At 40.0% G+C, this 17,489-nt stretch overlaps 1 protein-coding gene across 4 annotated transcripts in view; it reads left to right on the forward strand.

Moving 5' to 3' along the window:
* Positions 1-17,489, forward strand: part of LOC126253627 (mucin-5AC-like) — a 142,199-nt gene that overhangs the window by 92,481 nt on the left and 32,229 nt on the right. For 2 of the 4 annotated variants that reach the window (XM_049955104.1, XM_049955105.1), the window contains exon 12: positions 4,836-4,997. The exons of the other annotated variants lie outside the window; for them this stretch is intronic. In XM_049955104.1, coding sequence (XP_049811061.1) covers positions 4,836-4,997 — 162 coding nt within the window. The remainder of the gene's footprint in view (positions 1-4,835; positions 4,998-17,489) is intronic. 4 annotated transcript variants of the gene reach the window in all.

Raw genomic sequence — 17,489 nt, forward strand, 5'->3', positions numbered from 1 at the left:
TGATCTGCAACTGGTGTAAGATACTTCTTGGCTGTCACGGTGCCTTGCATGAGCTCCACCAGACCCAAGGATGCACATGTGGATATTCCCCAGAGCATAATGGAGTCACGCAAGCTTGTCCCTGTCCTGCAGTACAGTTGTCAAGGAATTGTGCCCATGGAAGACAATGGATTCACACCCTCTCATCAGCATGATTGGGAAGGTATCAGGATCCATCAGACGATGCAATGCTCTGCCACTGTGCCAATGTCCAGTGACGATGTTCATGTGCCTATTTAAGTCATAGTTGCCAATATCGTGATGTTAATGTTGGCATAGGCATGGTTCATCAGCTGTGGAGCCCCATAGAAGTGTTTGGTACACTGTGTTCAAACACACTTGTACTCTGCCCAACATTAAAGTCTGATGATGTTAGTTCTGCCACATTTCGCCACCTGCCGTGTTCACCATGACACAACGAACTGTTACAAATCAGTTACTTCAAGGACAGCTCATAGCCAGAAACCCTGTAGCATGCTTTCCACTGACCCCAAACCCTACGATGTCCAGTGTGTGAAATGAGAGGTGGCCACCCAACCCCATGACGTCTAGACATAGTTTCACCTTAATTTCACCAAGTGTTGAAGACACACACCACAGCACTCCTTGAACATGTGCCAAGTTGTGCAGTTTCCGAGCTGGCCGAAGTGGCCGTGCGGTTAAAGGCGCTGCAGTCTGGAACCACAAGACCGCTACGGTCGCAGGTTCGAATCCTGCCTCGGGCATGGATGTTTGTGATGTCCTTAGGTTAGTTAGGTTTAACTAGTTCTAAGTTCTAGGGGACTAATGACCTCAGAAGTTGAGTCCCATAGTGCTCAGAGCCATTTGAACCATTTTTTTGCAGTTTCCGAAATGCTCGTGCCAAGCCTCCTGGCCGTCACAACCTGCCCGCGGTCAAACTCGGATAGGTAGCGCATCCTTGCCAGTCTGCACACGAACAGCATGCTCACTGATATTTCTTGCACCATGCATGCATTTAACTAGCCTTCATTCCTTGCTAGGTGATGCTGCTATCATCTGGACAGGTTTATATCGATAGAAGGTCAATGGTCATAATGTTCTGGCTCATCAGTTGCGTGTGCCTTTGAGCATCTTCCATTTCATGTTTTCAGCATCTTTGCGACACTTTCCCATGTGTCAAATAAACCTTGGGCATCTTTTTCTGTGTTCAATATCCCTGTTATTCCTATTTGGTAATGATTCTACTTGAGTAATATTATGATTGTATTAACATTTCTGCATATGACCAGTTGTCATTACTGTGTATTTGCTGTATATTCACTGTTGATAAACACTAGAGGACGGAAGTTTGGCATCACAGACTTACTTATAAGGTTCCATGACTGAATATCCCAATAAGAATGAACAGTTTCACTACTTCCCACAGACATCCCATATCATACTCTGATTAATATTCAAACAGTATAGCATTTATACACTTATGGGAAAAATATTGTAACGCCAAACAATAATTATTGTAGAGTAATGGAATTTTGAAATACATTTGTCTAGGTAACATATGTTAAGTGGTTAACATTGCAAGATCACAGGATAATTTAAGTGCAAAAGAAGCATTGTAAATATGAAATGCTGGTACATTAATAACTGAGGTAACAGTCAGAAGGTTGAATGCAAGTATGCGTGGCCCCTCCTCCCGGAGGTTCGAGTCCTCCCTTGGGCATGGATGTATGTGTTGTTCTTAGTATAAGAAACACAAACAAGCATGTGTTGTGTTGTACAGGTTCCAGCTGTCAGTTTGTGGGATGGAGTTCCATGTCTGTTGCACTTGGTTGGTCAATACTGGGACGGTTAATGCTGTTTGTAAATGATGCTGGAGTTAGTCGTCTGATGATGTCTCATATGTGCTTGATTGGACAGATCTTGTGATCAAGCAGGCCAAGTCAACATGTTGATAGGCTGTAGAACTTGTTGGGTTACACCAGCAGTATGTGAATGCATTGTCCTGATGGAAAACAACCCCTGGAATGCTGTTCTTGAGTGACAGCACAATAGGTTGAATCACCAGATTGATGTACAAATTTACAGTCAGGATATGTGGGGTGATCATGAGTGCTCTTGCAGGATACGTGGGATAATCATGAGTGCTCCTGCTATCATACGAAATCACACCCCAGACCATAACTACAGATGCAGGCCCAGTGTGTCTAGTATGCAGACCAGTTGGTTGCAGGTCCTCAACAGCCCTCCTCCTAACCAACACACAGCCATCACTGGCACTGAGGCAGAACCAGCTCTCTCAGAAAACACAATAGACCTTCACCCTGCCCTCCCCTGAGTTCTCACTTGACACCATTGAAGTAAAAAATGGCAGTGTTTTGGGGTCAGTGGAAAGTATGCTACAGGGTAACAGTTCGTTGTGTCATGGTGGTGTCAACTGCTGGTCAAATTGCTGCCGCAGATGCAGTACAATGCGCCAGAGCCATATGCTGAACACAGTGGTCTTCCCCCTTGATAGTGCCAGTGGCTGTCCAGACCCCGGTCTTCATGTGACCGTACATTCTCATGAACCATGTCTGCCAGTAGTCATTTACAGTGGCTACATTTCTGCCAAGTCTTTCTGCAGTATCACAGAAGGTACATCCAGCTTCTCGTAGCCCTGTTATGCAATCTCATTCAAAATTGGTGAGGTGTTGATTGTAGCGTCTTCGTTGCCTTAACCCTTTAACTGCTCTGGACGTGTTAACGCGCGCGCCTTTGTACCTGTCCCTGCGTGCTCTGAACATGTTTACACGTGCCACCAGTCATTCTACCAGGTACTCTGAATGTGTCTACACGTAGACACATTTAGAGTACCAGGTGGAAGGACTGGTGGCGCGCCTGAACACATTCAGAGCACACAGGGACAGGTACAGAGGTGCGCGCGTTAACGTGTCCAGAGCAGTTACAGGGTTAAAGCCATTCTTGACTAACATCAACTCACCACAACTAGTTTCAAAGGTAACTTAAGTGTTACGACCACTACAGTGCGTATGAAAGCAAACCTGATTTGCTTCATAGCTGTGGCGCTACCAGCACCACTCTTATGTGACGGGCGAGAAATTTTAAGAGGCATCATCTTTTGGATGCAGAAATATGCCTACCAACTTTAGTTTGTCACACAACTCATTCTTGTTGTGATTTTTGTTTTTCCTGCCAGTGTATTTTGCTAGGTTGGCTTCACTACCCTACTGTCTCAATGCAGGGGTGGAGGAAGGAAGCATTTCATCTCGTCTCATTCTGGTCATATGAGTAATTTATATTGTGCATCAAGAGCACATGGAATGAGACAATTGACGGACTATTTGATAAAATTAATCTTCACAAAGAATTATGTTGTGCCCCCAAGAACAATTATTCCAGAAAGGGTGAATCTGCATCGAGATAAAATAATATATACCAAGGTCTTTTAATATCACACAGTTTCTGCCAGTGATGAAGTGATTTCTGCACTATTATGAAATAGATATAATCTTTCTTGGCTGCTCCAACAAAAAACAAAATTATTGATTCCTTTTTTAATGCAGAGGTATTCCTCCATCTTCGACTTTTGAAGGCTTTGTTTTCATCATCCATGGTATACATGACCCTTGTTCAAGATACAGGGTCAGTCAAAGATGATTTGTTATTCACATCCGTATGATGGTTATAAATAAGTGGTCTGAATGAGGAAGCCCTCTTATTTAGGAGTTGTTACTGGAAGTGTTGTGTGATGTTGCATGGCCAGTCCCAAATGTGTCACCATCACTAGGCACACAGTAAGCAGTAGTGTCATGTATGGTACTGTAACCTGTGTATATGTGACAGATGCGTTACATTTAGCTTTTGTATGTATTATCCCTTTTTACACACAAATTCCATTTAAGAAACGTGGAATGAGCTGCTGTGTGCTGAGTAATAAACAATTCTTTTAAGTAATGCTGTATTGTGTGTTTTCTGTTAAATAGCATTACGCCACAGTCTAAGGCATATTTTTGTGCTTAATATTTTACCTCCTTTTACCGGAAACATAATTAGAGGCTATACAGGCACTGATAGTGGTTACGAACTGATGATGTGTCCAGCATTTGGAGCTAAAATGTTAGGTACAGATACATGCCTGAGACCCTGCCACTGGGCACCCATGTAACAGAAATCACTAAGGATGCAATTAATCCAAATACCAGCTGTGAAAGCCTGTATTATAGTGATATAGTGTTCTATCAAAAAATGAAATTTTGTGTGTTGGTACTGCAGAAAATTGCAGTCCTTGCACACTGCAACTTCTAATGCACTCTTAATATTCAGAAGATGGAAGCTTTGACTGCTCTCTTTATAGTTCTTGTTGGCCATTCAGCTGAAATTTGGCATAGTATACCTTTTTGGACTTAGTTCATGTGATCAGATTTTGGTCTTATCGGCTTCATTGTTTTCTTTTCATTCTGGAAAAAAATGTCATCTAATGTTGATAATGTGTAGGAAAGATTCTTCACTACAGCCTTGAACAATGTGCAACAGTTTCACTTATAAATTGGGTATTGCTTTTATCATTTATTTAGCACAAATGGTGCAGTGGAGACAATAAATGTATTCTTTTTAAAATGCTTGTATGATTTCATACCAAGAAAACTGTCGGAAATGTGGTGCATAGCTCCCATTCTCTGATAATTATTGAATTAAACTGACATGACCAAGCGAGGTTCAACATCCAAGAAAAGAACTAAAACTGAAATTCAGTGAAGGAGACTGTGAACGCCAGTAACACAATTCCATCATGGCATTGAAATCGAAGAACTGAAGATTTCAATTCGGCTTTTCAGTTACTCATCTCGAAGTCGCTCGAGATCTTGGAGTAGCGGAGCTCGTTTTCGATCAAGGTCATGGTCCCGATCCAGGTCCAGATCGAGGTTGCGCTGGAATTCTCGCCCCTCCCATCACAGCGGCAGACCACGGCGTGATGGATATGCAGATCGTTGGCAGAGGTATTGATGATTGCATGTCTCAGTCTTCACCCTTGTTTTCATGTTTATTTTTCCATCATGAATCTGGCCATTGTGTAGTAATTACAGGTTGCCAGTTGTGTATTCTGTGCACTTTTTTATTAACATCTTGTTCTTTTATTGTTTCATTTGCTCTGTTCTTGATTATAGGGCATCATAAGTGTAATTCACATATTTCATTTTGTAACTCACAGCTGTGACAATCTAATAACTGTGCTACTGTTAAGCACATATTGACAGATAGTGTAGCTCAGTTATAGCTTGGCCAAAAAACCGATTGCCTTGTATTTATTAGAACAGTATTATTTACTCCCTTATGTTATAATAAACTGTTGTAAGTAAACTAAACTGTGGCATAGTTTCAAGCATTTTCATCTTTTTCCTGTGATTTGTGGTAGTTTCTTCTATTGTTTCTTTAATAACTAAGTATTGCTCAAGGCTCAGGTACAATGCTCTCTCCCACATAAACGATCTGGTTTTGCAGTTTTGTAAACACTGAAGATATTGTTAGAGTACATTTCTTCCTATATTTACTCATATGTCTATAAAGTGCTCTTACTCTTATCATCATTGCATAACTTAGTTCAGGGCTCATTCTCATTTCTTACTTTCACAGTCGTTAGTTTACACTAATAATTTAGTAATATGGTTCCTTTGTATTATGTTCGATTTTCTATTTGACTTTTACAATTAGTAGATTAATGTTGTTAGTTATTAACAAAATGTATTGTAATCATTGTACTGTGATATTTCAGCAGGACTGGTCTCCAAGGGAGATAGTGAATGTCAGTCAAGTGTGTCTTCTAACAGCAAAAAGAATATGATTGTGTATTGGATAGAAGCCAAAGAAATTTGCCAGTTGCCAGTTTGTAATTCATTTTATGTATTTTTAATTTCTTGTAGCAGTTCCAGTGATTTTTTTGTTAATGCTGTAATTTGGCACAGTTTTAGTCAGAATTTGACTTTTAAAGAGTAGAAAACAAATGATTATTACACTTTTTAAAATTATTCCCGAGGGCATGCAGCTTTTACTATATGGTTAAATGATGATGGTGTCCCGTGGGTAAAATATTCCGGAGGTAAAATAGTCCCCCATTCAGATCTACAGGCGGGGACTACTCAAGAGGACGTCGTTATCAGCAGAAAGAAAACTGGCGTTCTACGGATCGGAGCGTGGAATGTCAGATCCCTTAATCGGGCAGATAGGTTAGAAAATTTAAAAACGGAAATGGATAGGTTAAAGTTAGATATAGTGGGAATTAGCGAAGTTCGGTGGCAGGAGGAAGAAGGCTTTTGGTCAGGTGAATACAGGGTTATAAATACAAAATCAAATAGGGGTAAAGCAGGAGTAGGTTTAATAATGAATAAAAAAATAGTAGTGCGGGTAAGCTGCTACAAACAGCATAGTGAACACATTATTGTGGCCAAGATAGACACGAAGCCCACGCCTGCTACAGTAGTAAAAGTTTATATGCCAACTAGCTCTGCAGATGATGAAGAAATTGATGAAACGTATGATGAGATAAAAGAAATTATTCAGGTAGTGAAGGGAGACGAAAATTTAATAGTCATGGATGACTGGAATTCGGTATTAGGAAAAGGGAGAGAAGGAAACGTAGTAGGTGAATGTGAAATGGGGTTAAGGAATGAAAGAGGAAGCCGCCTGGTAGAATTGTGCACAGAGCATAACTTAATCATAGCTAACACTTGGTTCAAGAATCATAAAAGAAGGTTGTATACATGGAAGAAGCCTGGATATAGATTATATAATGGTAAGACAGAGATTTAGGAACCAGGTTTTAAATTGTAAGACATTTCCAGGGGCAGATGTGGACTCTGACCACAATCTATTGGTTATGAACTGTAGATTAAAACTGAAGAAACTGCAAAAAGGTGGGATTTTAAGGAGATGGGACCTGGATAAACTGAAAGAACCAGAGGTTGTACAGAGTTTCAGGGAGAGCATAAGGGAACAATTGACAGGAATGGGGGAAAGAAATACAGTAGAAGAAGAATGGGTAGCTTTGAGGTATGAAGTAGTGGAGGCAGCAGAGGATCAAATAGGTAAAAAGACGAGGGCTAGTAGAAATCCTTGGGTAACAGAAGAAATATTGAATTTAATCGATGAAAGGAGAAAATATAAAAATGCAGTAAATGAAGCAGGCAAAAAGGAATACAAACGTCTCAAAATTGAGATCGACAGGAAGTGCAAAATGGCTAAGCAGGGATGACCAGAGGACAAATGTAAGGATGTAGAGGCTTATCTCACGAGGGGTAAGATATATACTGCCTACAGGAAAATTAAAGAGACCTTTGGAGAAAAGAGAACCACTTGCATGAATATCAAGAGCTCAGATGGAAACCCAGTTCTAAGCAAAGAAGGGAAAGCAGAAAGGTGGAAGGAGTATATAGAGGGTCTATACAGGGGCAATGTTCTTGAGGACAATATTATGGAAATGGAAGAGGATGTAGATGAAGATGAAATGGGAGATATGATACTGCGTGAAGAGCTTGACAGGGCACTGAAAGACCTGAGACGAAACAAGGACCCAGGAGTAGACAACATTCCATTAGAACTACTGACAGCCTTGGAGAGCCAGTCCTGACAACACTCTACCATCTGGTGAGCAAGATGTATGAGACAGGCGAAATACCCACAGACTTCAAGAAGAATATAATAATTACAATCCCAAAGAAAGCAGGTGTTGACAGATGTGAAAATTACCGAACTATCAGTTTAATAAGTCACAGCTGCAAAATACTAACGCAAATTCTTTACAGACGAATGGAAAAACTGATAGAAGCCAACCTCGGGGAAGATCAGTTTGGATTCCTTAGAAATGTTGGAACACGTGAGGCAATACTGACCCTACGGCTTATCTTAGAAGAAAGATTAAGGAAAGGCAAACCCACGTTTCTAGCATTTGTAGACTTAGAGAAAGCTTTTGACAACGTTAACTGGAATACTCTCTTTCAAATTCTGAAGGTGGCAGGGGTAAAATACAGGGAGCGAAAGGCTATTTACAATTTGTACAGGAAGCAGATGGCAGTTATGAGAGTCGAGGGACATGAAAGGGAAGCAGTGGTTGGGAAGGGAGTGAGACAGGGTTGAAGCCTTTCCCTGATGTTATTCAATCTGTATATTGAACAAGCAGTGTAGGAAACAAAAGAAAAAGAGTAGGTATTAAAATCCATGGAGAAGAAATAAAAACTTTGAGGTTTGCCAATGACATTGTAATTCTGTCAGAGACAGTACAGGACTTGGAAGAGCAGTTGAACCGAATGGATGATGTCTTGAAAGGAGGATATAAGATGAATTTCAACAAAAGCAAAACGAGGATAATGGAATGTAGTCGAATTAAGTCAGGTGATGCTGAGGGAATTAGATTAGGAAATGAGACACAAAAAGTGGTAACGGAATTTTGCTATTTGGGGAGCAAAATAACTGATGATGGTCAAAGTAGAGAGGATATAAAATGTAGACTGGCGATGGCAAGGAAACCGTTTCTGAAGAAGAGAAATTTGTTAACATCGAGTATAGATTTAAGTGTTAGGAAGTTGTTTCTGAAAATATTTGTATGGAGTGTAGTCATGTATGGAAGTGAAATATGGACAATAAATAGTTTGGTCAAGAAGGGAATAGAAGCTTTCGAAATGTGGTGCTACAGAAGAATGCTGAAGATTAGATGGGTAGATTACATAACTAATGAGGAGTTATTGAATAGAATTGGGGAGAAGAGAAGTTTGTGGCACAACTTGACTAGAAGAAGCGATCGTTTGGTTGGACATGTTCTGAGGCATCAAGGGATCACCAATTTAGTACTGGAGGTCAGTGTGGAGGGTAAAAATTGTAGAGGGAGACCAAGAGATGAATACAGTAAGCAGATTCAGAAGGATGTAGGTTGCAATAGGTACTGGGAGACGAAGCAGCTTGCACAGGATAAGAGTAGCATGGAGAGCTGCATCAAACCAGTCTCAGGACTGAAGACCACCACAACAACAACAACAATTTTTAAAAAGGTTTATATTTGAGCAAGTGATTGCTTTGATTTCTGTCTTGTAAACTAAGTTCGCAGAAACATTGGCAGTCATAACATTGAATATTTTAGCACGTAGATGGAGTAATGCCCAAGATAATTTGATAGTTCATACATCCTCAACTACCAGCCCTAGCAAAATTCACTCCCCCTTCCATTTGTGTTTTATGGTGAGAATGCCTTCAGTGACATTAATTTGATCACTTAACAATATTCATTACAGTGTTCAATACCTCAGGTTTTGCATTATTTATTATGAAGTCTAATAGTAAATACTTCTTCATACTTGCTATACATTTTCTGTTCTTCTACTTTTTGGCAGGTCTTTCATGTTGCCCACTTCCTAAAGTACTTGGCAGCCTTTTCGTGTTTCCCGCTCCTTATGCGTGTAGACTTCAGTAAAGTGTTAATTGTTTCGTTCAGTGTCATTAGTGTCGAAATATATGCCAAATGAAAATTTGTGCCAGGCTGCGAAATAGGGAAACAGTTTTTGTAACAGGTTCTGGCTTACCTTGTGATAGAAATTTATATGAATTGAATTGAACTACTTGATGTAATTTCATGTTAATGCATTTCAATGATATCAGTGACTTTACTTTGTGGCAAGGCAAGCCATGGTCCTCCTCCAAATCTATTCCTCAGTTGTAGTATTCCCACATATCCCATGGGAGAAACTCCTGTTGTTCTTTTTGAACGTAGCCGTAATGAAAGTTTGAAATACATAACAAGTCCAGGAGTTCATTTTCTTCATTTTTGAATCTGGTGTTATAAAATGGCATTTACATTTTCAGCTTACCTACCCCTTTGAATTTAGATTAAAAAAGCATATTTTCAAGTATGATGATTATCAATTTGAGGGCCATGCATATATGCAAATCTACTTACTCAGTGCCAGCCTATTTTCTCTGTCTCCTTCACTCAGTGCCAGCCATTTCTACAGCATTTCGTCCGTATGGTACAGATTCAGGAATAATCATAAATATGTTTTACTTTGACCAAAATAAAGTTTATTATTTCTTCTTCAAATACATGTCATTTATGGTGCCATGTTTTGTAACCTGTCATCACCACAAAACTAAAGAAGCTGTTTTCTGATACGAAAAAAATTGTTTTTGTGTATTATATACTGTTTGTTTATATAAATGGTGGAGTTCATGTATTTGTGTACAGAGATCGTAACTGTTCAATTTCTGCGAATGATTTTTTGTTTCAAATAGTTCTCTTTTGAATGAGTGGAATCACTGGAAGCAGGGTTGCACAGAAAACCCCACTTTGCTTACCACAGTGACTCCTCCTTCCTTCTTGCCCCTCTCTGAGCACACTCTACATGTTTTCTATGCCTTCTTCTTCCCTGTTGGAATGGGTGTTTGGTGATTAGTCTTTGCAAGCAGCAGAAATGAAATGGCTGTTCCAATTATTTTTTGTTTGTCACTTGCATGTGCAACACATGTACATTGGAAGTTGCAATCAGGATGAGATGGAATGATAGCTTTGTCCTCCACCTGTCCCAATGATGATCACTGAGATTGACATCAAACTTGTTCTTACTGTAGTCAAGTACTGCTCCTGGTTTGTGTTTTTCTCTTCCTCTTCTGTTTGCACATCATGTCACCTCTGTATCTTGAGCTTCGCATGTAAATGTCCCTTTTGTCTTTCCATCTTAGGACTAAAATTTTTCCCTTATTTCAGGAAGTAACTTCATTTCACTGGAGAGGAGCACTACTCAAAGCAGATGGCACTCCTCTCCTGTTTTGTTTTTTGACAGTGCCAACAAGACCAGGTAAATTTGTCTTGAAGAACTGTTACCTGCACCACACTTCTGTAGTCAAACAGTGTACAGTGTATCAATAATGCAGGAAAAGATGACTGCTACTTACCGTAAAATAACTTGCTAAGTTGGAGACAAGTCACAATTAAAAGACACTTACACACAAGCATTTGGCCAGAGCCTTCATCGAAAAAAGAGAAATACCCACACACACACATTGTTTGTGGGTGGCCCTTATCTTGTTCAAGTGTAAGCCCAGGGTGGCTTGCCATGAATGGCAACAAAATGGGATGTAGAATATTGCTGATGTATCACTGTGCTGTAAGGATGCTGCAGATGAGATGTCAGCCAAAGAGGTCCTGCTATCTAGTAAATTGGCATCCCAGTCCATCACTCATGTATGCCTGGTGACAGTCAGGTTTGTGTCCTGCCACTGTCGAGGGCATCTCCAGATAGGTCTTCGCTGGTTATCAGGGCTCAGTTAGAAGCAGGCCTCTTCATTAATGTATGCTGCTTTGAATTGAGACCTGATGACCAGTGAAGGTGTGTTTGGAGACGCCCTGGAAAGTGGTGGGATACCAACCTGACTGTCGCCCGCCATACAGCCCGACATCCAGGAGTGGTGGCCCAGGGTGCAATTTCATTTCATAGCAGTAACCCTTCGGTTGTCGTCCGCAGCACCCTTACAACACAGTGGTATGTTGTTGATATTCTGTGCCCCATTTTGTTGCCCCCTGTGGCAAGCCATCCTGGGATTTCATTTCAGCAAGTAATGTCTTCTCTCACACAGCGGGAGTTTCTATAGCTTGTCTTTGTGCTTGTCAAACCCTACTGTGGCCAGCATGGTCGCCAGATCTCTTCCCAATTGAGAATATATGGAGCATTATGGGCAGGACCCTTCAATCAGCTCAGGATTTTGATAATCTGACACTCCAGTCAGACAGAATTTGGCACGATATCCCTCAGCCTCCACCAGTCAGTGCCAATCCGAATAACTGCTTGCACAAGAGCCAAATGTGGACCAACACATTATTGACTTGCTCAATTTGTGAAGCTCGTTCTCTTGAATAAACCGTCCAGTTTTTCTGAAATTGTAGTTGTTTGGTTGTCTGTACATGTACACCACATCTACAGATTTCCATCCCATCTGGGTAATTCTTTTGTGGTGTCCCCCCCCCCCCCCCCTTTTCCAAGAATGTTATATAATGCACTTGAAAACAGTAACTATTTCCTGAAATTTAATGAGTTCAAGATGAATTAAACAAAACTGACATCTGGCTGTTGAAATGTTTTGATGTTGAAAAATGAAACCACCACCACATTTTTCTGTTTATTGAAATGTCAGATTGTGTATCTTCCATAGTTTCATGGAATTACCATCACATATTAAGAAACAATAATTTTTCAGTTACAAATAGACAATTACTGATAAGTACTCACTTTTTGGTAGGCATAATTCTGCTATTTTCAGATACACACATTTAAAAATGAAGACGTGAATCCTGGAATTCAGAATTATTAGTTTCTCCCTTACAGAGAATGGAGGATAGTTATGGGAAAGTTAGAAAGCTGGGGCAGGTCATTCAGGCTTTGCATTTTTTGAGGATAAGGAATGTGTCTCTCAACTTAAGGTCTGAGTCAAGTGTCTTTCCTTTGTAATTTTCCCTGACCTATCCCACTTTCCTCTCTGAGAAAGGAACCGAAAATTAGTGTTAGTTTTATCACTTTTAAATGTTTCTATCAGCAGTACTGGAATTTCACCACTTGAGGGTAATTACTAGCTAGCCATTGTGCCTCCTTGTAATTTTATGGATGTTGTTTATTTTATTTTATTTACGCATCAAGTTCCATAGGATTGAATTAAGGAGCAAATCTTCAAGGTTATGGATCATGTCAGTACATGAAATTACAACATAAAAGTAATAACAGATAAAAATAAAATGTTTAGGAACCCGAAAAAAGTCACTCCATAATTTTAAGTAAATGCAATCAACAATACAATAAGAATCAGCTTAATTTTTCAAGGAACTCCTCGACAGAATAGAAGGAGTGACCCATGAGGAAACTCTTCGGTTTCAATTTGAAAGCACGTGGATTATTGCTAAGATTTTTGAATTTGATTGGTAGCTTATTGAAAATGGATGCAGCAGTATACTGCACACTTTTTTGCACAAGGGTTGCTTATTCTTGGGAATAAGCCAATATTGTTAACAAGAAATGACAGTAAGGAATATATATAGATTGAGAAGCCAATGTCAAAATACCCAGACTCGTGAGCAGGGGTTCGACAAGAGGTTTGTGAACTTACACCACTTATTGCCCGAACCGCCGTTTCTGAGCCAAAAATATCCTTTTAGAACGGGAAGAGTTACCCCAAAATTAATACAGTATGACAAGTGAATGAAAATCAGCAAAGTAGACAAATTTTCTCGTCAAACAATCACTCGAATAGTAAAAGTGGCAGTATTAAGTCTTTGAACAAGATCCTGAACGTGGGCTTTTCACAACAGCTTACTGTCTTTCTGAATGCCTAGAAACTGAATATTCCTTTTGATGTAAAACCTACTGCTTTATGGCTATTTGTGATGGAAAAGACAATGTCAATTGTAATTTGCTCAAAACTGCAAAGAAATGTGTTTTGGTGCTTACTTTTTGTGTTTTAATGAAAAATCACAATTCTGGAAGTTTCTTCTATGTGCAAAATGCAATGGTGGGGAGGACAGGGGGAGGAGGTTTGGAGTGAGGAAAAATGTACTTTGTCATTCAAAGTGTATAACCATCTTCCTGAAGCGATTTCAAGTAATGGAAAGTTATAGGATTAAATGTACAGCATGAAAGACTAGAGCATGCCATATTTTGTGTCTTGTTAGGTCAATTCGAAAAATTTTATAAACTTAAGTAGAGAATGCGGACCTGTGGAATAAAGGACGAGCAATACTTGGCCTTGCTCATTCAAGGCTAAGAATCCATGAACATTTTCAGTTTTTGTGAAACTGGCTTCTTTGATAATTTACACATCCAGAAGAGGCACCAATAACAAGGAGAGTCCTTGTTTGTGAGGAATTACAAAAAGGAAAATTCAAAATTTCTTGGTGAATCACTAGAGTTTTGAAATTAGTATTGATTTCCAAACAATGCCATAACCTAGTGGTAATTTCACTGGCATGCTGAAGGTTGCAGGTTCAAATCCTATTGGGTGCAGACTGATTCTTTTTTACATTTTTATCAAAATGAATGGTCATCATTTTTATTAATTGATTGGTTTAAACATGACGTTTTTCAATTCTAATCTCTAGTTGTGTCATTTTAATCAACATATTAACTTTTTTTATTTGCTCTCAATTTTTTCTTTGTTTCATTATTTTGTCATTTAGACTCTTTGTCCACATAATTTTAAATATTGAAAAAATAATGATCAGTCATGTCGGTAAAGATAAAATAATAAAGGTGTACCCAATAGGATTTTAACCTCGCAGCCTTCAGGATACCAGCCACATAGTTTAACTGCCAGGCTAAAGCATCAATTAGAAATCACTGCTGATATTAAGGCTTTAGGGAATCATTAAAAAAATCTCAAATTATTTTTTGTCAGTTGCTTGTAAACGAGAGCCCACGAGGGTCACTGGCTGCCAGATGTAATACCCATGATCCTAACGTATACTTTCATGTAGGTGGTTTCAAAAAGTTGACACCACTCCTGGGGTACTTCCTATTGTAAATGGTGGAGATAACCACAAAAGGGGAAAAAAATGGTTGACAGCACTTTCGGGTGTTAAGATTGATGCAAAGAAAAACTTACTGTCTTTACTAACCTGGAAGTTTTGAATCACATTTTTTGTGAGCATAAAAAAGACTTTACAGTTAAGGTTGCATTAGAATTGACTGGATGACTACAAACGTTTTTACAAGATTACTTTGGAATTAGTATGCCAATATTTGAGTAGACTAAGAAGGATTGCACTTTCTATTGACGGGGGCCCTCCACATCAAAATATATCTCATTTCTCAGGAATGTTAATATTTTGTTTCCTGCTTATTTCACAACTCTGAGCTGGAACATAATTCTCCCTGTGAAGGATGATGATAATAAACCCAATATTTTACAATTATGCACGTGTCTGTTCTCCATTGACTCTCCAATACTGTGGCACACCATACTGAGGTCAAATGCAAGCTGTTGTACCAAATCGGTTCCTGTAGGTCATTTTGGCATCAACTTTTTTACCAACCACCCTATATATATATATATATATATATATATATATATATATATATATATATATATATAGACACACACAAAGATGATGTGACTTACCAAACGAAAGCGCTGGCACGTCGGTAGACACACAAACATACACACAAAATTCAAGCTTTCGCAACAAACTGTTGCCTCATCAGGAAAGAGGGAAGGAGAGGGAAAGACGAAAGGATGTGGGTTTTAAGGGAGAGGGTAAGGAGTCATTCCAATCCCGGGAGCGGAAAGACTTACCTTAGGGGGGAAAAAGGACGGGTATACACTCACACACACACACATATCCATCCACACATATACAGACACAAGCAGACATCTCCCTTAAAACCTACATCCTTTCGTCTTTCCCTCTCCTTCCCTCTTTCCAGATGAGGCAACAGTTTGTTGCGAAAGCTTGAATTTTGTGTGTATGTTTGTGTGTGTTTGTGTGTCTATCGGCGTGCCAGTGCTTTCGTTTGGTAAGTCACATCATCTTTGTTTTTAGATATATTTTTCCCACGCGGAATGTTTCCCTAAATTTTCTAACCCCCAATCGGTTCCACATTAATGGTGATTTATGGAGTAGATAAGTAACTTTATTTTATCAAATTTATGAAGCCGATTTACAGCAGATTGAAGGATACAGTAATAATCATGCATGAAATCCTTTATGTCAAAATGTTTTGGAAACTCGAGCAGTTACTACCTATCTCCCTCCATGAAAACTGGAATGCCCACTAGTGGTAGGAAGCAGGTTGATTACAATTGCTGTAGATAATGGTTTGTATAAAGAAAAACGAAAAGTTAATACAGTTACTTTAGTAAGGGATATACCATATGCGATCAAAAGTATCCGGAAACCTGGCTGAAAATGACTTAGAAGATCGTGGTGCACTCCATTGGTAATGCTGGAATTCAATACAGCATTGGCCCACTCTTAGCCTTGATGACAGCTTCCCACAGGCATATGTTCAATCTGGTGCTGGAAGGTTTCTTGGGGAATGGCAGCCCATTCCTCACAGAGTGCTGCACTGAGGGGAGGTATTGATGTCGGTTCATGGGACCTGCCACGAAGTCGGCGTTCCAAAACATCTTAAAGATGTTCTATAGGATTCAGGTCAGGACTCTTGGCAGGCCAGTCCATTACAGGGATGTAATTGTCGTGTAACCACTCCGCCACAGGCCATGCATTATGAACAGGTGCTTGATCATGTTGAAAGCTGCAGTTGCCATCCCCAAATTGCTCTTCAACCGTGGGAAGCAAGAATGTTCTTAAAGCATCAGTGCAGGCCTGTGCTGTGATAGTGCCATGCAAAACAACAAGGGGTGCATGCCCCCTCTATGAAAAACGTGACCACACCATAACACCACTGCGTCCTAATTTCACTGCTTGCACTACACACGCTGGTAGATGACATTCACTGGGCTTTCGCCGTTCCCACACCTTGCCATCGGATCGCCGCATCGTGTACCATGATTTGTCACTCCGCACAATGTTTTTCAACTGTTCAATCATCCAATGTGTACGCTCCTTACACCAAGTGAGACGTTGTCTGGCATTAACCAGCGAAATGTGTTGCTTAAGAGCAGCTGCTCGACCATGAAATCCAAGTTTTCTGACCTCCTACCTAAATGTCATAGTACTTGCTGTGGATCCTGATGCAGTTTGGAATTCCTGTGCGGCGGTCTGGATAGTTGTCTGTGTATTTCAGATTACAACCCTCTTCAACTGTTGGCGGTCTCTGTCAGTCAACAGACGAGGTCAGCCTGTACACAATTGTGCTGTAAGTGTCCCTTCACATCTCCACTTCACTATCACATTGGAAATAGTCGACCTAGGGGTGTTTACGAGTGTGGAAATCTCGCTTGTAGACGTGTGACAAGTGGCACCCAATCACCTGACCACGTTCGAAGTGCGTGAGTTCTGCGGAGTGCCTCATTCTGCTCTCTCACGATGTGTAATGACTACTGAGGTCGCTGATGGACCTGGCAGTAGGTGGCAGCACACTGCACATAATATGAAAAATGTATGTTCTTGGGGGTGTCCGGATACTTCGGATCATATAGTACATTGTAGAAATGTTTATTGTTATATTTGCATAATGAACCAGACAGACAACTCATTTCAGTACATTTTCTGGAAGGAGAAAGTATAGTGTTCTTGTCTTATATGACGTCTGTTCAAAAAAATTTGCAACTTTGTCCACAAATTTTTTCTACACTTACCTTTTACTTATTGTGCGTGGTCTCCTTAATACTTTCCTACACATTTAATACACCGCTCCCTATGTCATTTTCATTTCCGGAAGCGGTTTTAGTACGCCTCTTGCTGAATCGCGTGAAGCACCATCTGCAGATTATCTTTTATCTCGTCTATCAGTACAGATCTTCGTCCTTTCACCGTCCCAATATCATAACCGTAGATCCATGTCTCATCA

The sequence above is a fragment of the Schistocerca nitens genome, chromosome 4, assembly GCF_023898315.1.
Source record: "Schistocerca nitens isolate TAMUIC-IGC-003100 chromosome 4, iqSchNite1.1, whole genome shotgun sequence".
In the NCBI taxonomy this organism is placed as follows: domain Eukaryota; kingdom Metazoa; phylum Arthropoda; class Insecta; order Orthoptera; family Acrididae; genus Schistocerca; species Schistocerca nitens.